The following is a 23,408-nucleotide window of genomic DNA, read 5'->3' as shown; positions in this document are numbered from 1 at the left end:
AAACACGGGGTGAGGGGCGGGTGTCAGAGCATGTAAACACGGGTGAGGGGGCGGGTGTCAGAACATGTAAACACGGGTGAGGGGGCGGGTGTCAGAACATGTAAACACGGGTGAGGGGGCGGGTGTCAGAACATGTAAACACGGGTGAGGGGGCGGGTGTCAGAACATGTAAACACAGGTGAGGGGGCGGGTGTCAGAACATGTAAACACTGGATGAGGGGGCTGGTGTCAGAGCATGTAAACACGGGTGAGGGGGCGGGTGTCAGAGCATGTAAACACGGGTGAGGGGGCGGGTGTCAGAGCATGTAAACACGGGGTGAGGGGGCAGGTGTCAGAGCATGTAAACACGGGGTGAGGGGCGGGTGTCAGAGCATGTAAACATGGGGTGAGGGGGCGGGTGTCAGAGCATGTAAACATGGGGTGAGGGGGCGGGTGTCAGAACATGTAAACACGGGTGAGGGGGCGGGTGTCAGAGCATGTAAACACGGGTGAGGGGGCGGGTGTCAGAGCATGTAGACATCATTCCATACACCTTGGATACTCAGGACTTGGGAAGCAAAGCCATGCAGCGGACAAGAGGGGCTGGGCAGAGACTGGGTTCTCTGTCACCCCTGTCACTGCTCAGGAACTTATTTCACCTTCAAAGCTGGGATGGTACTCAGCCCTGTGAGCGGGACACGGAGGTGTGAGTGTGCCTTGGAGATGGCTGGACCGCCGGGGTTCATTGCCCTTTAGCAGCGTGGGTACTTCAGTCAAATCACTTAACCTCTTCGTGCCTCAGTTTCCCCATGCGTAAGCGCATAGCAACTCTTCCCTGTGAGGGAAGCCATGCCTCATACTGGAAAGCCCTAGACAGTGCCAAGGACTAAGCGCTTGCTTACGAGGTCCTACTATTAATGGAATGGAGTAAGTAGCTAGTGGTTCTTCTACTTGCTGCTTGGATGCTCAACAGGAAGACAGAAAAAACAGCAGACAGTCCAACGTCAGCTTTAGGAATAAAGAGAAGAGATTAGCAACTACAGTTCTAACAGGCAAACGGGCTTGACTCATTCAGTCCACACTGTATACACCTAACAAAATATCCTTGGATATAAAACATCTGTGTGACCATAAAGAAAACAATCGTTGTCAGTTATGCCTTAAGAAGACTGGGGATGAGGAGCTACAGGTTTGTCATGGTAATTGTGATGGAGCAATCAACCGGAAGTCAACTTGGGAGGGGACCCTCCCCCTGGGACCTTCCTGTCCACAGAGGCCCCTGGATTGGTACGGCTGACAGGCGCTACTTGCAATTCCTTATTTACAGAGAAGATGCAGGAGATGGGGTGAGAGGTTGCCTGACCCCCAAATGGCTGCTACAGAAAGTGGTCCTCACCCTCCTCAGTTAGACAAAGGATGCCCTTGCACCCATCCCAAGGGTCACACATTTTAATGTCACACTGGCCATTGTGGCCAGCTGGATTGCTTTACCGCTGGCTGAGGTACCCTGCACACATCAGCCACCCAGGCCGCACCAATTTCAGGAATGCTTTCTTTGGAGGGACATCTGCTTTGGGGGACTACAGAGCAGATGGCCGGGGTCTCTTGGATCCCCGGTTTCTAGGCCCAAAGTGGGGCCAGCATCTGCAGCCTTCGGACTGCATGTCCCCTGCCCACAATAGGCCAGCCACGGCCCGCACTAGCCATCTGCTCCAGCGAAGACCTTTGCACCCTACAGAATGTATGGCTAATTAAAATGATTATGGGCATACACGGTGCTATTCTTCTGAGACAGAGGTTGCCGAGCTGATCTCTGCAGCCTGGGAGACTGAAGCACATTAATTTTGAAAAGGGAATGCCTTGTAAGCCCAGCGGAAGAGCAATACAATTTCCTAGGCTGACAAAGCTCCGCAGAAGGCTGAGATCAAGTGTCTCTTTTAAAGGGAGAACACGTCTAACAAAGCATGGGGTGTCTCCAAAGAGAACCAGAAATGTTTAGGGAGCATGCACATGATTGAAAGCACAGTAGCTATGGTGTGTTTGGTTAGTCTTAAATGTTGAGAAAGCTGCACTCTGAGCTGGATATTGGAAGCTGAATGTGCCTTGGGGGGGGGGGGGGTTGGTTCCTGGCTTTTGTTTCTGCAGGGACGCACTTCCTGGGACGGGGGCTCATTTCCCATTCTGCCACCTTTGAAGGCTAAGGCAGTGCAGAACCTAACAGCCCAGCTTCCAGGCTCTCTGTTTTGAACTCAGGGAGGAGTTGCTGGACTAGAATGCAAATTGGTGCCTTCATCTCAGAAGGCAATTAAACACTGCAAAAGCTGGGGATAACGGGAATTAATGCATGGTTTTTAAATGCACACATATCCACATGAGTCCTAGCGCACTGCCAAAAAGCCTTCAAGTGCTGCCAATGCAAAGAAAAGAGTGTAGAAAGCCTCTTCCCTCAGCAAGGCTGGGGGTGCGTGGATTTTAAGTCCTGAAAAAGTCTCCCCATCTCTTTTGTAGGCTCTGAGGATTGACCCCAAGTTTAGACAAACACTACCACTAAGACAGGGTCTCATTGAGTAGAACAGGCCGTTTTCACACTTCTACTCATTATAGTTGTTGAATGGGGAGCAAGCAAAACTTTTGCCTGTGGAAAATACTTAATGGTTTGGATGGGAGTGGTTACTATTGAATATCGATCCTTATTAGTTCGATCTTGGTTTGCTGTCTGCCTTACGTTTCCAGTTTTAAAAAAATGAGTATCAGAGATGACTGATCTGGAAGGTGGTGGAGCACAGATGGACTTTAAGAGACAGACACCCTCTCGATGTAATTGAGGAAGACCGACTAGGGCACCAAGGTCTGCAAGGCTTGTAAGAACAAATGTTGTCTTGCTAGCTTTGAAGAGGTTTCTGAAGTCTTAGGTCACAGTCAAGGGATCTACCATCCCATATGGGAATAGCCATGTGACCTAATAAGACTGAAGAAACCTAAAGGGGAAGGCTGGAATGTCATTAACAAAACCGTCTGTCCTGAGGACGTCATCCGTTAGTCAGGAATGAGCAGCATCAATGAGCAGACTGTTTGCTTTGTCAAAGAAGGACAAAGGACATAATGGGGATAATGAAAAAATAATGTGTGTGTTTCCACCATGAAAGATCTGAGTAGAACTTCTCTCAGCTACTAAAAAATGTGTGTGTCCCACAATTAAACACCGATCCGGACAACGGAAATGACTCAGTTTTGCCACCACGTTACGCATATATGGAGATGAACATAAGAGAAAGAGAGTCAACTTCAGACTTTCCGAGGCAGTTCACATTGATGTAGACAGCAAAATCAGTTTTTTGTTTTAGGGATTTTGGGGTGTAGTTGTTAACCAAGTACCACCACCTTTGCCTCTCACAGACCCAACCCAAAGCCTGGACTCCCCTGCATATCCTCGGGACAATGTGGCTGTCGGATTTAACTTTTCTCTCAGGTTCTCACTTCACTGCAGCGTGTGAGCCAATGGTTTTGACTTACATTATTATTGTCTGCAGCTGAAGAAATAATTGTTCAAAACCCCTTGTTGTTGATAAAGATCTTACCAGACCCAATTCATTCCCTGAAGGGGAAAACAGTTAACAAGGTGTTCCCTGTTTTTCAACTGGGGCAGAAAGCAAAGTGTCCCTGGCCCAATTGTATTAATTACACAATCTTTCCTACCGAGCCTGAAGAATGGAGAATAGAATTGAAATGTGTGTGTGTGTGTGTGTGTGTGTGTGTGTGTGTGTGTGTGTGTGTGTTTTCTTTCCCCTGCTAGCTACCTATGAGGAAACATGGGCCCAAAGCCCAAGGTTCTTTCAGCAGCTATTTATTAAAGGGGATAAAAATGTACTCTTAAAAGCCTAAAATCTCACTTCTGTTTCCTAACGAAGTAAAGCACAGCGTCATCTCGTTAGTCGCACCTTAGGCAGGGACCAAGAATGTGCCCTTTTGTTGGCCAGGATTCACTCAGAGTAGAATGTCCTCTTGAATTGACTTGGGTGAAAATGATCCCATAAAAAAGAAAAATCACCACTTTCCTTTCAACCCCAGCCGCGATGAGAGGTCAGACTCCCAAGGGATCCATCGCCAGATAAACACACTAAATCAGAGGCCAGGCACATCACGGCCGCTGGTGGGCTCTACCTGCCCTGTGAATGAGCATGTGCTCGGTCTTGCTTTCCAAGTGAAATTTCTGAAGGGCCATATTCAGTGCTGCGGACATCACAGAAGTCTTTCCCTACAGAACGGCGTTATTGCCTTGTAAAGGACACTTGGTAGGAAAGACACGCTTAACAGCTGGGTTAGATATTTTTGCCTTCAGAAAGAAAGGATCAAATTGTCTAATAAAAGCTCAAGGGATGGGGAAGGGCTAGAAATGATGAATATGTTTACAATTCGTGTTGGGCTTGAACACAGAGAACAGAAACAAAAGCCAAGCATGACCCAAACTGCCTCACAGCAAAGTTTATTTTCTTCCTTCCTTCCTTCCTTCCTTCCTTCCTTCCTTCCTTCCTTCCTTCCTTCCTTCCTTCCTTCCTTCCTTTTTCTTTCTTTTTTTAAAATTTCATTTCACATGCATTGGTGTTCTGTCTGCATAAGGGTGCATTTTACATGCATTGGTGTTCTGTCTGTGTGAGGGTGTCAGATCCCCTGGAACTGGAGTTACAGACAGCAGAGAGATGCCATGTGGGTGCTGGGAATTGAACCTGGGTCCTCTGGAAGAGCAGCCAGTTCTTTTACCCACTGAGCCATCTCTCCAGCCCCAACAAAGTTTATTTTCATACGTTCTGTACAAGGGGAGTCACAGCAGCTGTGGCCTGTGACCATGTGGGCCCTCACCCGTGGCTCACCACAAGGGTGTGCTGTGAGCAGCGCCTACCTGAGAGGCAAGCTGCTGGTGCCTAATGAAGCTTGAAGCTTCACACGGGGGCTTACATTAAATATCAATGTAGGGGCTTCAGAGCAGTCTCTATAATAGCCTTGCTAACACTTATCTACATTTGTGGACATTTCCATGAGTATGAAGAAAGGAGGAAAGGTAGACTGCAGAGCGCACTGCTGAGGAGTACCAATAGTCTGGGTTATGCTTGCGGGAGAAGCCCTCAAACGATGATAGAATAAAAGACAGCGTGAACTACCCCACCCCACCCCCACCCCAGCCCAGAAATGACAGCCTTAGTGTGGAAGCGTCAGCCTGCAGCAGCCTGCCCTTGGACTGAATAACCCCAGAGGGCAGAGAGGACCTCTTACTTTACTTTTTCAGATACAGCTTGCACACGTGTTCTGAGAGGGTGAGTTCCTAGTGGGAAATGAGCCACCTGGAGACAGCTTTGATAGGTGAGTGGGACACTTTCATCTCACCACCCACGCCTCCGCAGGACCTCAGTAAAATCATGATTTGACTCAACCTGGAGCTAAAATCAGTTTCCTGTTGGGGAGTACAGCCAGACTCTTTTCTGCTCAACTCCTGATAATAGGTTTCTGATCTTTTTATTATCTTCATGGAGAAACTCTAAAGCCACTTTTTTTTTTGAGGGAGGGGGCGAGGAACAGACCCATTGAGGATGGGAGAAATGGCAGACCTATAAAGCCAGCTAAGCATCCCGTCTTGCAAACCTAAGTCTGTCTCCAGTTCCCCACCTGACATTCACACCAGGGGAGGCCCAGGCCCAGCCCAGGCCCTCCCCTTCTGTATTGCCTGGTACCCCTGTGATGACGTATGATCCCAAAGACTAGATTCTCAACATCTCCAAGGACATGAAACATCAGGTTCTTAGGTGACAAGAAAAGAGAAAGAAACAGAGAGAACAGTCAAGTGACTCTGACAGATTCAGACTCCCTTGTCAATCAGGGAGACTTTCCTCCTCACACTCCCCGGCTGAGGGTCTCCCCAAACAAGAAACACCTTCACCTCTTCAGCCCCTTGGAGTCATGAGCAGCTTCTGCAGAAAGGATGATGATTCTAGAACAAGCCTCTTGAACAGGTAGCTTTCAACTGCTGAGGCTAAAGCAGAGACGACCAGTAAGCAGGGACACTATGTGGACACGAGAGTGGCATGCTCATAAAATTATACCACAGGACTGTCGGCCCCAGTGAAGGCAACCAGTAAGGTTAAGACCTCAGCCAGGGTCGCTGTTGTGGAATGTTACTTTAACTATGGAAAGATGTGTTACATTTCTGTATGCTGCATTTGTTTAACTATGTAAAGATGTGTTACATTTGTTTATGTTGTGGAATTTTACTTTAACTATGGAAAGGTGTGTTACATTTGTTGTTGTTGTTGTTACATTTTTTTAACTATGTAAAGATGTGTTGCTGTTTCACCTTGCCTGCCTAAGCCACCTGATTGGTCTAATAAAGAGCTGAATGGCCAATAGGTAGACAGTAGAAGAATAGGAAGGGCTGGCTGGCAGAGAGGATAAGTAGGAAGATGAATCTAGGCTTGACAGAGAACAAGAGGAGAGAATGAAGGAGAAAGAGAGGGAGATGCCCAGGAGCCAGGCAGCCAGACCGCCATCAATCAGTGAGACTCAGAATAGGACACACAGAAGGAAAGAAAGGTAAAAAGCTCCAAGGCAAAATGTAGATGAAGAGAAACAGGTTCATTTAAGTTATAAGAGCTAGCAAGAAACATGCCTAAGTTAAGGCTGAGCATTCATAACTAATAATAAGTTTCCGTGTCATGATTTGGGAGCTGTTCGGTGGACCAAAAGAAAGCCTGCTACAGGTCTCAGCAGCACAAAGCTGGGGTTTGCCCTTTGAACCCCAATAGGAATATCCAAACCTTGAAGAGATAAATTCATTTGAAAAAACAAAACAACAACAACAACAAAAAAAAGGGTAGGGGGCTGAGCGGAAGATCAGTTGCTTAGCATGACCAAGGCTTTGGGTTTGATCTACAGTAAAGGGAGGGGAAAAAATGGCAGGGCCAACTCAGACTATTTTTAGGCAAGAGGCAGTTGTGGCAAAATTTCAACAGGCAAGGCAAGACAGTGTCATCTGGTACCCCTGTACATGCTTTGGAGTGGGATACAGCAGACTGTGACAGTCAGCAGAGTCTCTGCTGGGAGCAGAGATCAAAGACAGGTCTCTTTCCAGGCCTCTGCCTACAGCTCTTTTAGAGGGGGGTGAGCAGGGCATATTCTGACCATAGCATTAAAGGCCCTAACTGAGGCTTCTGGAGGATTTGCAGGAAGCTGTAGCACACTGGGGTGAGGTGATCTCTCCATGACATCCTCTGCAAACAGCAAGGGTTCCCCTGCCTCAGGCTTCAACTCGTGTTTACTTACATATGAAACCAAAGGCTCACTTTTTAAAACAGCCACCCCAATAGAGTAAGTTACCCAATGAGTTGGTAACTGAGCTAACAAAGATGCAAGAAATAAACTGCCAGAGACAGCTGAGCTGCTCAGAGGCTTTCTGGGTATCCCTGGAGAGTAAGTAGAAACTATTGTGTGAAAAATAAACAATTATTGGGTTTCTTAGCACCATGTAATGATATCTTGACACCAGTTCAAAAGATAAGATATCAGACTTAAAAGGGGTCTCCAAATAATTAAGCTTACCTCCTAAGGCGTCGGGACTCTTTTCAAGATGTATATCTCAATTAAATTTCCTATCGCCCAGACTCACAATGAAGCAGATTTTACACAGTAAGAGGACACCCTCTCCAACAGCAAGGAGGACACGGTGTTACGAATGCCCAACTGCACAGCGTGTGCAGGTTCTCGCCCTCTTAAAACTGTCTATGCAAAATGCTCGTGCGTGTGAGCATGCGTGTTTTCCTAAGCAAGGGTCCCTGTCTGAATGTTTCAAGGGGACGGAAAAAGGAAGGGACTACTGAACTGAGTGTTTGGGATGGCCAGCGGGTCTGCCCTAGGCCGACCTGCCTGGGGCACCAGCAGGTCCTAAGCCAGGCTCTCCTTCTCCGCATTGTTAGAGGCCACATAGCCACCCACACTGCTCTTACTCCATTTCTGTAAGCTTCTTGTCTCTGCTCTAGCTGTTTTTCTTTTTCTTTTTCCTTATGGTTCTGCCACTAAATCTTCATTTCTAGGATGTGGATAGGCATCCTTTGATTCATCTATCTATCTATCTATCTATCTATCTATCTATCTATCTATCTATCTATCTATCTATGGGGGGCAAAGGTATTTAGCAGACTGTATGTGCCCCTTGTACTTTCCAGTGTTTATTGCCTGTTTCGTTTCTTCCCCACACCTGGGCTTGTCCTAGTTACCTTTAGGTGTTTTAGGATGTTGAGGACAGGCGTTTGAATGCTGAGGACATCCTTGGGAACAAGTCTCCTATAGATTTTAGTAACATGGATGCTAAAACCCCATGAATACACAGACACATGCACACACACACGCCCAGTCAGCCTGCAGCCTGCAGAACCTTCCAGAAAGTGGAGGTGCTTTGTCTCTTTTCCAGCTCACATTCGTGTCTGGAATATTTACAGCTCCAATCTGAGCTGAGATTTGCAAGAAATATTTAAAGCTTGCTCAGCAAGGCATTCTTGATCATGTTCTATAAATGGGATGCTGGCAAATGAGCCATAAAGAAAGACTAAAGAAAATGTTACTGCTTCTTCCTCACTGGCAGATTACAGTGGTGTGCAGAATGAAAAGAGGGGCCCCGAGGAGACAGGGGAGCCAGCGTGTGAGCCAAGCTGCACCTGGGTGTGACAGGCCCAGGGAAGGGGGGAAACGCCAGCACATGCCAAGCCCTGGGAAAACGCTCCCAGCCCGCGCTTTGAAGCAAGAACCAAGTACTTGAGCTCGTCTATCACATCCCAAAAGATAAGATGCAGGCTCTTTTAAAACATCAAAACATGGGGCCGGAGAGCTGGCCCTGCAGTTAAGAGGACTGGCTGCTCTGTAGAGGACGCAGGTTCAAGTCCCAGCACCCACACGACACCTCACAACCATCTGTAAATCCAGTTCTGAAGTATTTGATGCCTTCTTCTGACCTCTCCAGGCAACAGGCATGTACAAGGTGCACATACATAGAAGCAGGCAAAATATTCATACACATAAAATCATCTTTCTTAAAAAGTTGAAGAAAATTGCAACTCCATTCTTCTATCATGGAAACTGCTTCATTGTTTGAGGGTGAACACGGTGAAAAATTTAGTTAGATATATATTTTTTAATTTGTGTACATGTATGTATGTGAGGTATATGTATGAGTGGTCTATGCGCACATGTGTGTGCGCATGGATGTTTGTACCCGTGCCTCTGGTGAAGTCAGAAGGGGATGTTGAGTGTCCTGTCTTAGCATTTTCTCTTACTCCCTCGGGGCAGGGTCATTGTCTCAACTTGGCATGAGGTTGACCACTACAGTCTTATTGTCTTCTTTCTCCAACTTCCTTCCTATCCACCTACCACCCCCACCATGGGGCCTCCTGCCTCGACCCCACTCCCAAGTCAGTGGCGTGCGTGTGATCACACCCAGCTTTTTACACGGGTTCTGGGGATTTGAACTCAGGTCCTCAAGCTTATGCAGCAAGTGTTCTTACCCACCATGCTATCTCCCCAGCCCTTAGTTAGCTTTTTAAATCACTGGGGGAAAAAGGGGGGTGGGGTGGGGCGCGAAGTGGGGGAAAAAATACAATTCCAAGGAAAGCCAGAATAACAGACAATATAAAAATAACTGAAACGAACAAGACACAGACATATCAACGTTCCCAAGACTGGGACGTGAGTGAAAACACTCAAACCGGAAGATTAGCGTCTGTGTTAGAGAGGCACCAGAGGGAAGCTTGGCGGCGCCATATCCGAGCAGAGCCTACTGCATGCACCGTGAACGCCTAACTTCCGTCTCGGGCTACAGAGCGCTCACGCCCACGCTCGACGACTGTGCCCGAGTCCTGTGACTGCGACTCAGGTCCTTACCTCGCTGCAGTCGCCAGCTGGGATGTGTGACGGCTTTGCTTCCTCATCCAGTGGCTCGAGCACCGTCACCTCTGCGAACTCTTCCACGGACTCTTGAAACTCGGGTAGAGATCGTCGTCCGTAACGCTTCCCACCTCTGACATACTTGGGCTGAGCCTCTAGCGAGCAGTCTGGACAGGGAGACAAGGGTTAAGGCCGCGTTACACGAGAAGCAGCCCCAAGACGACACCCGTGGGACACAGCCTCTTGTATGAGCACCGGAATAAACCCTTTGGGCCGGCTGTGGTGGCCGCGGGTACGTGTGAGTCCTCGGGTTGGATGCAGAGCAGTTTCTGCTTCTGATGGTCCGGAGTACCTGCATCTATTGTATCTGCAAGTTTCAGAAGCAATGATGGTAGAAAGGAAATTGGTTCAAGAGCGCAGACTAAGATCAGGAGGGCTGGGGATGTAGCTCGATTGGTAGAGCGCCCGCCTAGAAATCACAAGGTCCGGGATTCGATCCCCAGCACCCTGTGAACTGGATATGATCGTATGCACTCGGGGAAGTAGAGGCTGGAAGTCCGGAAGCTCAGTCATTCTCAGTCACACACGGTGACTTCAGGGTCAGCTGGGGCTATAGGGAACTCCCTATCCAAAAAGGGGGTACAGGAGTTGATGACATTTGGTTTTCTGTTTAAGCTGGCGGCTTTAAGTGTGGGAAGGCAAAAAAAAGTAGAGGAAGAGAAAAAAATACCTAACCAAGAGACACCTGGTGGTAAGTCCTGGACCTTGTGCGGTTCTGAACAGTTAGTGCCCACACCAATCAGTATGAGTCCCTCCCCCCTTACCTCAGGGACCCCTTTGTTAACCGTTCTACATTCTGATCTACCAGATAAGCAAAACAACACAAAAAACGGAACTGACACTGAGAATTCTAATCAATTACTGACAGCTCCTCACTTCCGTGAAACCTGGCATCAAGGTTTCATTATAAAATTGTAAAATTAAAAGCTGTGGGATAAAATAGTAAGTGGAAAGACACATGAAGAAAAATGGTCTAGCCGGGTGGTGATGGCGCACGCCTTTAATCCCAGCACTTGGGAGGCAGAAGCAGGTGGATCTCTGTGAGTTCGAGGCCAGCCTGGGCTACAGAGTGGGATCCAGGACAGCTGGGGCTGTTACAGAGAGAAACCCTGTCTTGAAATACAAACAACAAACAAACACACACAAAAAGAAAAAAGTGGTGTCCTGCCTCCTTTTGTTTTCAGTGTCGGGTGTGCCCAGGGTAGAGTCATCTCCGAACGCTGGTGTTCTGGAGCTACACTTTTTATTTTTTTTGGTTTTTCGAGACAGGGTTTCTCTGCATAGCTTTGCGCCTTTCCTGGAACTCACTTGGTAGCCCAGGCTGGCCTCGAACTCACAGAGGTCCACCTGGCTCTGTAGTGACACTTCTTAAAGTTCAACATTTAACACTTTCACCACCGCCAACCCACCCGCCATGAGCACCATGTCTACAACCAACACCCCTACTGCTGCGCAGCCAAGGTCTCCTCCACAGCCACCTCCACCAGCAGGCCCCTCCCTCCCCTCCACCAGCAGGCCCCTCCCTCCCCTCCACCAGCAGGCCCCTCCCTTCCCTCCACCAGCAGGCCCCTCCCTCCCCTCCACCAGCAGGCCCCTCCCTCCCCTCCACCAGCAGGCCCCTCCCTCCCCTCCACCAGCAGGCCCCTCCACCAGCAGGCCCTTCAAGCTCTATTCTGAAGGCTTTAAAGCAATAAAGATAAAGACTTCACTCTGCTCAAATGCCATCCTCAAGAGTGGTAAGCACTTAGCACAGTAGGAGGGAATAAAATATTCTATTAAAATACAAAAGACTAGCCATGATTTGCTCTCTGTGGCCCGACTGTCTGTCCCTAAAGACACACTGACCCTCTGGAGGACACACTCTGGGTCCTGTTTGAACACGGCAGTCTAAGAACGCTTCATAACCCAGACAGAAGTGGTTTAAATGAGGTGTGTACATGTACACCTCATCAGGGCAAGCATGGGTGATCAGATAGATATGAGCTGAAGGAATAAAACTCTTCTTTTTACTCTCAGTGGAAGCATGGTTAGGTTGGTGGGCTCTTACTTCAGCATTCCTGGGAAGGCAGATGATGCTGTTTACCTGTCTACCTTCCCCCTGTGCCCTTCCTTGAGCAAAATCTCAGATTCTGTGATGCTCACAGATGCAGCCAGCAGCATTCTGAAATGCTCAGGAAAGCTAAGAGTGAAGTATTTATTATGATAGCTATACAATTTCCAGCGATATTCACATACAGCTCTTTCTAAGTCCCAGCCAAGTCATTTATTAGATGGAGCAATTCCCTTACAGGAGGTGTTCCAGCACACAAAATTTGTACTGAAAACCGCATGCATACTTGAAGCAGGTACCTTTCATCAGAAGTGAGCGTGTCAGCCCGTGCTTATTCAGGAGCGGCTCGGACACTCGAGCTACTTGCTGGCAGCTGACACCCCCGGGTGCTGGTCAGACAGGAAGCAATGCAGAAGCATCCTTAATTTATTAGATGTCCTTAAATTTTAGTGGCAGACAACAGGATACGCCATGAGGGACTATGAGGGCTTAGAAAGGACGAAAAGGAAAACAAAACCCAGGACCTTTCCAAATGTGAGAATGAGGTGGAGCTGGGGCTAGAACAGGCAGAGGAGTTCTTACTGTGTGCTGCACAGCTCCTAAAATTAAAAATGGGAAGGGGAAGCAGCAGTCTCTGCAGACTCCACTGGCGATGGTGTTCCTAAGCTCACCTGCGGGCCAAGTGGCCCCCTGACTACGTACTATTAATGCTCCGGTCTGTGACGGTAGAGAGCGTTGCTGGAACCTAAGCAGATCTCCTCCTAGACAAAAGGGTGACCAGTTGTGAACTGCTGGGAAATGCCGTTGATGGGGGGGTTATTTAGTTAATTTCAAGAACTTTAAAACCTCTTAAATTATATTTTATTATAATAACCAACTGCAAGCAAATTTTAAGTTAGTATCTTCTATACTCTATCTATGTGTATGTGTATACATATATACACATCTATAATCAGTCCATGTGTGTGTGTATGTGTGTATGTGTGTGTGTGTGTTTCCAGTCCCTAAAATCTTACTAGAATGATGATGTTTGCATGTACATAAGAAAGGTGGATTACTAAGAATTCCTTGTCAGAGTTTCCTAAACTACCCATGTGACCACTAAAATTAGGCGCAGCACAGCAGTTAGAAATTGTTACCCCTGAGAACCACGTGCTCACACATCCCTGTTCTACTGAGCACATCAGCATCATTGTCTATGAGGGGAGGAGAGACCCTGTGAGTAAGAAGGTCCAGGGAGAACCTGGTTGAAAGTTCACGGTTGACAGCCTTGGCTGTGGTGAGTATTTGAGAATTCTGATTCTCTCCAGTGATGCCAACTGGGCTTCCGAGTTAACAGGCGATCACTGCGGGACTTTAAGATAACCTCAGACACTCAAGTTGAAAAACACAGTGTCTGCCCTTAGCACGTCTAATGGAAGAAACGGCCACCCGGGGAGAAGTTGATTTACTTTGGGAGTACACCCACAAGTGACAGTTCCCCAGGGTTTCATTCTGGAACAATTTTACTGATGCCTGATAACATGGGGTTCGTTGGTTTATGGAGAAACGAAACTGTTTATGCCTCAGGGCTTCCTTCAGCATAGGCCAGAGCACCAAGGAGAGAGATGTGAAAGAAGGCATGAAGGACTAACTAGCCTGTCTCTGGAGATTAGCTCCTTCCAAGGGTATTCCCAAGTCACTCGATCTTCTTTCCCATTTCTACTATTTGGCATCAAGCATAAAAATAAAATGGGGGAGGGGGGATGGGCTGGGGGAAATGGCTCAGTTGGCAAGAGCCAGCAGCACAAGTGTGAGGACCCGGGCTTGATCGTCAGCACCCACATCAAAGCCGGACCTACAACCCCCAGCTCTAGATAGGGTGGCAGTAGAGGGTCCTGCAGCTTTGTGCCAGCCAGCCTAGCTTTTCAGAGCTACGCCCCTCTGAAGGAACTGTGCCAAGTTCAGTGAGAGACCCTGTCTCAAAAAACCAGGTGGGGCTGGGCGGTGGTGGCGCACCCCTTTAATCCCAGCACTTGGGAAGCAGAGGTAGGTGGATCTCTGTGAGTTTGAGTCCAGCCTGGTCTACAGAGCGAGTTCCAGGGCAGCCAGGGCTACCCAGAGAAACCCTGTCTTGAAAAACCAAACCAAAGGTGGCGGGAGTGGGGGTGGGGGTGGGGGTGGATAATAAGGTAGGGAGTGACGGAGTAACAACCTCTGGCCTCCACGTGCACACACCTGTGAACATGCACACACCACACACTAAGTAAAGAAATCACAGAATGAGACAATAAAATAAGAGCAGGCATCAGAAAAGCAAACAGCCCGGTCCCTGCTGAGGGGTCTCCTCCCGCCTAGAAAAGCTCAGGTGAAGGACACGGCTTGGAGGCGGTCCTACCTGGCCTACTTTAGATGTCTGTTTTACTCCATAAACCAAGCAACCGGTCAGAAGTAGAGGACTAAAGAGAAACCGGGATTCCAGCCTCTAAGGTAAGGTAAGGTGGGGAAACTCAAACTCACAGGCTCTACAAAGTAGGGAGCAGAAAAAAAAAGATGTTAAGCCGGGCGGCAGTGGTGGCGCACGCCTTTAATCCCAGCACTCGGGAGGCAGAGCCAGGCAGATCTCTGTGAGTTCGAGGCCAGCCTGGTCTACAGAGTGAGTTCCAGGAAAGGTGCAAAGCTACACAGAAAAACCCTGTCTTGAAAAAAACAAAAACAAAAACAAAAGATGTTAAGCAGGGATCAAAAGATAAAGAAAAAAATAAATCACTTTCTTTCCCTCTTAGCAGGCCAACAAGGCGCATAGGCTTTGTCTTTATTCTATAGCTCCTCTGTCCCAAGAAGAGACGCTTCAGAGATGTGACAGGTGCATGGATGACATGTGACCAGAAGGCCCAGCACTCACAGTAAAACTAAAACTGAAGTACAGCGCCGCAGACCGTGGTACCCCAGTGGATGCACCAGTTGCAGAAAGAGAACAAGGCGAACTCCTCAGCACCACCCTCCTCAGCACCGCCCTCCTCAGCACCACCCTCCTCAGCACCGCCCAGCAGCATGAGGAGCAGCCCTGTGTCTGGCTCACTCTCTCACCCTCCTAAAACTGGACTGCTACCTCCCGTGTGCGGCTGGAACACCCATCCCAAACCCACTGGTCAAAAGCAAAGAGCACTGAACCCCTGCAGGAAGCTTGGATGGTTACCCAGGAGCCTAATGGAGACTTCATGCAAAACTCTCTGGACACAGACACAAGCTCAGGACCTAAGTGGCACCCAAGCACAACAGAGAACTTCAACGGTTTCAGAGATGCCCTCGAGTGAGGCAGAGTCCTCCCCCTCATATTTACTGGACATCTAAGGATTATCTCATGACCACTGAGGGATATGATGAACTTTATTTTTAAATTATGTTTTAAATCAAACTTTTCTGAATAGCCTTAGACTATTCCCAAGGATGAAGAAGAAAGCCCGGCCATTATAGGTCCAACATTCTTCTTCTGGAATGGCTCCTGAAGACCCTTACTTCCTCCTGTCTCCCTTCCTGACCCTTTAGTGAGCCAAGGTCAGCATCGCCTGGAGACACCAGGAACGCTGGCACCTCAGTCCCCAACGATGCCTCTCTCGGGGAGTTTCTCTATCAGGTGTGTCTGCTCAGTGGGCCTTTTCCCAGCCCTCTCTGGATGCAGGGACAGGATTTTGGAATCAGTCTCCACAGCCCCCTTTCCAAGACTCCAGAGGAAAGGGTGGGGTGCTAGTGGAGACCCTTCAAATGCATTTTTGTTCGGCGCACAGGATTCTTGAACTCAGCTTGAAAATAAGAAAGGATAAAAGATGAATTGCATGTAAATCTTACGACAAACAGCCCCAGTAAGCTTTCTTGGGAAAAGGCAGCATGTGAGGTCCAGTTGTCCAGCTGTGCAGCCCATGAGGACATGTGGTCCAGCTGTGCAGCCCCTCACTGCACGGTCTGACCTGCATCACACCACTCCCATCCTGCCCTCTCCCAGGGTTAGAAGGCTTTGAGAGGTGTGGGACCACAGCTGAGTCTAAATATGAGCAAGGCAAAGGGCTAGATTCCAAGAGCAACCAAGCTAAGCAAGCTAGAGTGCAAAGACAGACAGACAGATGGGGGGGGAGGTGGAGGAAGACTATGGCAGCATAGAGGGACATGCAGATGGAAGAGGAGCGAATGAATTAGATGGAAGAGAGCAAGAGTAAGAGAAGAAGGGACCAAGGAAAAGAGGAGGAGGGTTGACTGGGTCAGGACAGTGGGCGGGGAAGGGTGTGCAGGGGTGTGGCTCAGAAATGAGGAAGAGAAGAAAGGACAGGAGACGATGAGCAGCACGGAAAGACTTCATCAGAAGCCTCGTGATGATGTCTTTTGCTTTCCGGAAAAGACATCATCAGCTAGGCGGCCTGGCCATCCCACACGCCCTCTCCACGTTAGCTGCTTTCAGGTCTCGGAACACTGGTACCTCATCGCCACCGACTCCTCTCTCTTGGAGTCTCGCTGCACTGGTCTCACTCAGGCCTTCCCTGGAGGCAGTGACAGAATTCTAGGAGCAATGTCTACCTCGGTCCTTATCCAGCTGGGAGACGCTCCTTGCAGGAGGACGGAGGTTCTAGTCAGCTCTGCTGGATCTAGAAGGCTCTGAGGGGAAAGCTTGCTGAAGACAGTGGAGGAGTGTGGCGTGGGATGCCCCCGGCTGACTGGGCTAGCTCTGTGGTCTATCTCAGACTTAGGGCAGTCAAAGGACCAGGGGACAGGAAAAGATCTGTACCAACAACAACTGCTCGGCTTCCCAGGCTTTGCCGTGAGGACTGACCGCATGACCTATGAGCAGGCTCTGCATCTGCGGACACTTTGCAGAAGAAAGCAGCCACGTCTCCCTGACTGAAGCTTCCCAGTTGCTCAAGGCTCAGCTCAAAGAATGTCTTTCAAGGGACTTCCTGGCACAACTTTTCATGGTGCCTTTTCTCCTGTGCTACTGTGTATCTCATACTGACTGCAGCTTCCAATTTAACAACGACCAGTCACATTTTCCCAAAAGCATCTTTGTATGTTAGAATTCCCTATCTGGGCCAGGCAGTGGTGGCACACGCCTTTAATCCCAGTACGCAGGAGGCAGAGCCAGGTGGATCTCTGTGAGTTCGAGGCCAGCCTGGGCTACAGAGTGAGTTCCAGGAAAGGCACAAAGCTACACAGAGAAACCCTGTCTTGAAAAACAAACAACAAAAACAAAAACAAATAAACAACAACAAAAAACAAAGAATTCCCTATCTGTCTAGACTGTAACACTTCTGGGGCATCTATGGTTTATGGGAAGGACATGGGCATCAGAACCAAATGGACCTGGGGTAAGATACCCCACCAGGATCTTGGGGGTTAGGAGTCCTTAACTTCATGAAGGTTTCATTTCCTCATTCATTAAGGGAGGGAAAACATGAGTGTCTGTGGAGCAAGGTCATGGTCCTGTCTAGCAGCCCTACCACCCAGGCTGCTGTGGAGCTGCTGGCGGCATCCGCGTAGGTGCCCAGACCAGCAGTGGGGACCTGAAGGAGCAGTCAGGAGGAATGTCCCAACCTCCCAATCACAGCACATGTCCTCAGCCTCGTTTTTTTTCTAACACGTCACGTTAGTGATAAATATACAAAAAGACAGTTCATCTCAGAAACCAGAGCCGCCCTGATCTTGATCGTGCCCTGATTTTCTCTTCCCTGTTAGCTGCTTTTCCCTTCATGGACAGGCTGTTGTGAGAGCGATAAACAACTCTCTAAGACTTCATGTCTCGTGTGGAAGCCTCTTCCACACTCACTACAATTGAAATAAAAGGCACCAGTATCAAATACATCATTTCATCGTCAAGATTCTCAGCATCCTATTTACTAACTTTAAGTAGCATGAGTATTTGTCCGACATTGCATGGATTTTTAAAAGATTGTCTTTTATCCTTAGTAAAATTATCTGAACAATAAGCAACCCTCTATGGCATTTTAATAACTGCTTAGTCCCTGATTATACACATAAGCCACAATTTGCCTACTGACATGCTGCCAACGTTCTTTTACTCTAACACACACACACACACACACACACTCACACACACTATTCAAAGTGAGTATCCTTCTATACACATTGTTGTGCACATTCACAATTATTTATGTGTCATAAAATCTGAGAGAGGCATGCATTGGTTAGCCAAGAGCATCATTACAGCTCACAGCAAAGGTTCTATCATTTTACCTGACCCCTAGTAGGCATGAGTGTTTCCAGTTTCACAACTGGCAAATACCTTTTTTGTTTAAGTTGGGATCTCACTGTTGAGATAGGCCAGGTTGACCTTGAACCCGTTGTCCTCCTACCTCAGCTTCCCAAATGCTGAGATGACAGGCGTGCACCACTGTGCCCAGATCCAAACACTCTAGCGCCCACGTCTATGGTTGATTTTTGATGGTGCCGATGGTGGTTTGGAGAAAACGTCTGATTCTTACAATCAGCACACTGCTGACATCAGAGGACGAGAGCTTATGTTCCTATGTTGGGCAAAGCGGGGACACAGACAAGCCTCTTGAGCTATATGTCTGACGATTTACCAAGTCTGCGGCTAGACTCCAGAGATTGGCCCAGCATGTCTGTATGTAGTTGCAAACACGTCTTTGGTCACTGGGAATCAGGATCTAGCCCAATGCCCAAGGAACCCACTCTACTGTGTGCTTGCTAAGTGAATAAAAGGGCATGTTTGTGGCCCTTATGACTTTTTGAAAAACAAGGAAAACAACTACTATTACATGGAATGGCTCTCGGAAGTTAAGATTTCTGGAACAGAAACCACCACCTGCCAGAACAATGCCTCATCCTGTTTTCCTAGTGAATTGGCTCTTCCAGACTAGCTCTCCCCCTCCCATCAACAAAGGCAAGGCATTTCCAGTGGGTTTCTTGCGTTATGTTAACATTTACTCCACAACAGAAACCTAGAGGAAGATGCATCAAAGGCAAAATCTCTAGAGACTGAAGCCAGGAGCATGTTGACGCCATGCATTACAGTGCTGGACCAGCATTTCCACTACAAAAAAAACCCCCAGCAATCCAAAGCCATTACAAACTGAATAAATAGTTAATAAGTTGTTGCCCCTCTCTTATTCCAGAAACATGACTTAAACATTAGCACATGCAGCTATGAGGGAGTCCACCACTCTCACTGTTAATTAGGCTGGACACTACAAAGGACACCCTACCATACACAGTCCATTGTCCTGTCCTTATCTAAATTTCATTGTCTCTATTGTTACTGCTTTTTACAGAAAAAACTCCTACAGTCCTAGAATTACAAAAGTCAGAGTTATAAAGATGCTGAAAAAATCACACAAGAGAAGTTATAAAGGACAGAGCCCAAGACTACGAAGTTAAAAATAACGACTTAATTCCGTATCCTCTCAAATCCCCTTAGAGCTTTGCTTTGTATTATTTATGTGCAACTACCTTTTATTAGAAGACAGAGAGCATGAAATACAGTGAGCATCTGCCCTTCAGAAGAACTCTACTGTGTCAATTTATGTTAAGTAGACTCTTACAGAGAGAGAAAGCTAGTGTTTGTGGCTTTCCCCACAGATTGAAATAATGCCATTCAGGCATTAAGAGACAATATGAATGACCCCTAAAGCTGAAAGAGTTCCAGCCACTTCCAGATACCAGCTGGTCGATGACCATAAAGGTGTGATGTGTGAGGTCACACCATGGAAGAGGCTGAGCCAGTACTTTTTGGCTCCAGGTTCTCGGCATCAAATCAAGAAGACCTTTTGAGACTTGTCGCTTGGTCAGGTACGACAACGGTTGGTTGGGCTGTCGACCTGAGTGGATTCGGCAATGTCTGTAACTGATGAAACACCCTTGTGTGTCTGTGGGAGCATTCCTAGAGAGGACTGACATGGGAGAGCGTGATGATGGGGAGTGGACCTCATCCTCCACGTGGGCTGTGCCCTTCCCTCCAAGAGTGGCCAGGGTTCAAAAGAAGTCCAGTGAAAGAGCTGAGCATGTGTGTGACACCCTCTGTCCCTTCTTTGGGAGCCAGTGGGTCTTTGGCTGTTGCTGCTCTCCTCCATAGATGTCAGACTCCCGTATGCTTGGCCTCAAGGGTACCCATGACCAGTGAGTCTCCAGGGGTGGCCACTTCTGGGTTTTCAGTGCTAACGGGGGACCGCTGGGCTGGCTCCCTGGTGCTTGCCTCTCTAGTGTTGGGTTGTACAGGCACCATCATGTAAGCCAACCCAGGAAACTCCATTTTATAAGCAGCATTTCTGTATGCACATGTATATACACATTCCTTTGGCCCTGTTCCTCTAGAACACCCGTCTAATACAGACACAGGGTGCTTTGTCTTATAGGAAGCTTCCGGCTACCACTTCATGACCCTTGGTTTCTCAGCCTGCACACCATAGCCCTGTCTTTTTAGTCTCCTCCTGGTTTTGTCTTTTCTCTCGAAGTCCACCGGGAGTTGAAAGGTGTGACGAACACACCACAGTGTAGGTCCGCGTGGTGAGGGAGGGATTAAGTTCCGAGCAGCCCGATGCTGCATGCAAGGACACAGACACTCCGTCCGGCGGCCAGGCATAACTTGCTGCAGTCCACTCCCTCCTGTTACCTCGGACCCCTTGGCGGACTCTGAGACCCGCCGCACACACTGAGGGCCTGCTCATCCACCTGGAGGTTAAAAGTCTTTAAACTGGGGGCTGGAGAGATAACTCAGCAGTTAGGGGCACTTGCTGCTCCTGCAGAGGACTGGGGTTCGGTTGCCAGCCCCCACCTGGTGACTCAAGTGGCCTGTAACTCGGATTCCAGGGGATCAGATGCCTTTTTCTGACTTCTTCGGGCACTGGTTACACATGAGGGGCACACACACACACACACATACACACACACGTGCAAGCACACGCACATAACATAAAATAAAGATAAATAAATCTTTAACAAAGTACTCCAAACTAGGTTCCCTACTGATGTAGGTAGTGATACATTATCAACGCCTTCCCCTGCCATTTGCTCACAGGACCTCACTTAGGCTCTGCCCTCCACTACACCTCCATTTAGCTTTTTGTAAAATGGCAGAGCTCTTTCCAGCTATAAATGATGCAGCGTATCTTTTAAGGGATGGTAATGATCATGAAGGGAGAGGTAGGGGTGAACTCAGATAGTCTGCCACATGACACTTGAGTCCTGACCCTTCTGTCTCTACACACATGAACCAGTCTGAGTGGGTCGAAGAACCAGATTTCACATGGGTGGGAGCATGTTTTGGTGCAAAAAATGCCTTGAGAGCCACGAGCAGCTGGAGGGACCAGGAAGATGGAGGCTGGGCCAGTGACAGACAAAGCAGGGAATGTGGGAGTCGTGGGCCACGGCTCATGCTTCCGAGTAGATGAAACACTCAAGGCCCTGGCTCCATTCTGTATGTACCCTGCTAGGACAAGGGCTAATAGCATCATTGACACACTGGCTGAAATGCTGTCCTGTCCATAGCGCCCCTACTGTTGGAGTACACTGATTTGGAGACAGCTCTGTAACCACATGCTGAAACGATAAAAACGCCTTCTCTGCGTGGTCCTGAAAGACTGGTCCAAATGACGGCCTCTGCCTGCGCAGCAGTGTAGCCCACAAGTAGTAATGCAGCCGCCATCTGGAGCCAGCTCTGACAGCTTGACTCGCTGGCCGTTCCCAAGCTCACCGCCACCCCGCAGCTCTGCCGATTGCCGGGCTCCAACACAGCACAACTCGAGGAGCAGCCTCCTCATTACAAAAGACTGAAGTTACAGCACCCTCCAAATTTCCTGATGCTCCGTGCCAGTCAGCCCTTATCCCTAGCTCATGTCAATCAAATGACGTCATAGTTCGCTACACGTGAACACAAGTTTCTACACTTTAGACTTTCCCTCAAATACTTATCGCATTTCTTTGATTTTAAGACGTGCATACACCAGTGCCAGATTTGAACATACTTAAATCAGAATATATTTTATCATCAATAACATTTTAGGTCATATTTGACAATACTTTTCTCTTTTGAGATATGGAACTATATATCTTACAATATATGGTACTCTTTTAAAAAAAAACAGTGAGGTACAACATTTATTCTTATTTCATGATAGTTACTTAATATTCACTAATGCTAAGGATTCTTCCAGGTGCTAGAAATATAGATGCACTTGTGATTGGGGTGGGGTGGGGGCGTGTCACACAGACAGCATCACACTGTCATGTGGTCATGTCTCTAAGTAGAGGGTTTTCTGCTCAGTGGGACCACATAGAATTCTTTCTTGCTGGCCACATTTCTTCTTTCGGGAAACTTTCCCCCAAATCCTATGCTCACACAAACACAGGAAGTAAGGCTGAAGGAGCTCCCATTCAGCTTTACTTCCGGCCCCATCCAGGAATGAATTACTGCTACACCATCCGACACTTGCCTAGGAATAATCCAATTATTTCTTCCATGATGTGCTGCAGTGGCAGAGAAGTCTCACTTTAGTGTTAAACAGCTGCAAAGCTTTTGTGATGATATCTAAAGAAGTCTCTGGAAATAATGGTTCCATCTACAAAGAGCAAATGTCCCAAATCCTACACATGCATACTTCAAGGTCTTCACATTTTTCTTCCAGAAAACTTTTCAAACTTTTTTGGGAGGAGGGAAGAGCTAGGGATTGAACTCAGGGCCTTGTGCATACCAGGCGAAAACTCTACCACTGAGCTAAACCCCCAGCCTATCTCTAGATACCTTTAAAAGGGGGAATATAGAGAAAAAACGTCAGTGTCTTACCTGCCTCCTGAAAGTGCTCTTCACTGGATAGAGTTCTAGACAAGATAAGTATTAATGCTTCCTTAAATTGGTCGAAATGGACCTAAAAAGCAATTAAAAATAAATTTAAAATCATTTTCCACAGCCCCAAGCACGCAAATCCATCTGCAAGGTCTCCGAACTATCTGTTCCCATCCTGACAGCCTTGAAGCAAATCATCACCCACGTCTGTTCTTTTCCCTTCATCTCTCTAAAGCACGGGAGGGAAAATGGGCTGGTCCTTTCTGACACCCAGTACCACAAAGACACTGGTATTTGTACAAATATGAGCATCTACTCAGCTCCTGAGGAGAAAGTGAAGCTGGCGAAGCAGAGGAAAGACAGGTTTTTGAACTCTCAACTCCTTTTACCTTTTAAACAAGATCAGAAGGAAAAGGCATTAGACTTGACGTCAGGAAAATCTTCCCAAGTAAATGACCCATTGTCACATTGGCCATGGATGCTTTCATCTCAAGATAGTCTAGAAGGGAGTAAGCTCTTTGGGGGGGGGGGGGATTTAATATGATTTTGCCTGGGGCAGGTATATAATATTTATCTCCCAGGTTCCTCTGAGTATATAAACAAGCAAAAACCAATGCC

At 47.9% G+C, this 23,408-nt stretch overlaps 1 protein-coding gene across 3 annotated transcripts in view; it reads right to left on the bottom strand.

The window, feature by feature from the left end:
• Nin (ninein) overlaps nt 1-23,408 on the bottom strand; it is a 103,852-nt gene that overhangs the window by 59,492 nt on the left and 20,952 nt on the right. For all 3 annotated transcript variants that reach the window (XM_076550547.1, XM_076550546.1, XM_076550549.1), the window contains exons 4-5: nt 22,791-22,872; nt 9,895-10,064 (exon numbers count right to left, since the gene is read on the bottom strand). In XM_076550547.1, the coding sequence (XP_076406662.1) occupies nt 9,895-10,064; nt 22,791-22,872 (252 nt within the window). The remainder of the gene's footprint in view (nt 1-9,894; nt 10,065-22,790; nt 22,873-23,408) is intronic.

Source organism: Peromyscus maniculatus, chromosome 14, assembly GCF_049852395.1.
Source record: "Peromyscus maniculatus bairdii isolate BWxNUB_F1_BW_parent chromosome 14, HU_Pman_BW_mat_3.1, whole genome shotgun sequence".
Taxonomy (NCBI): Eukaryota; Metazoa; Chordata; class Mammalia; order Rodentia; family Cricetidae; genus Peromyscus; species Peromyscus maniculatus.
The sequence above is the reverse complement of the archived record's forward strand: the minus strand, read 5'-3'. Positions and strand labels throughout refer to the sequence as shown.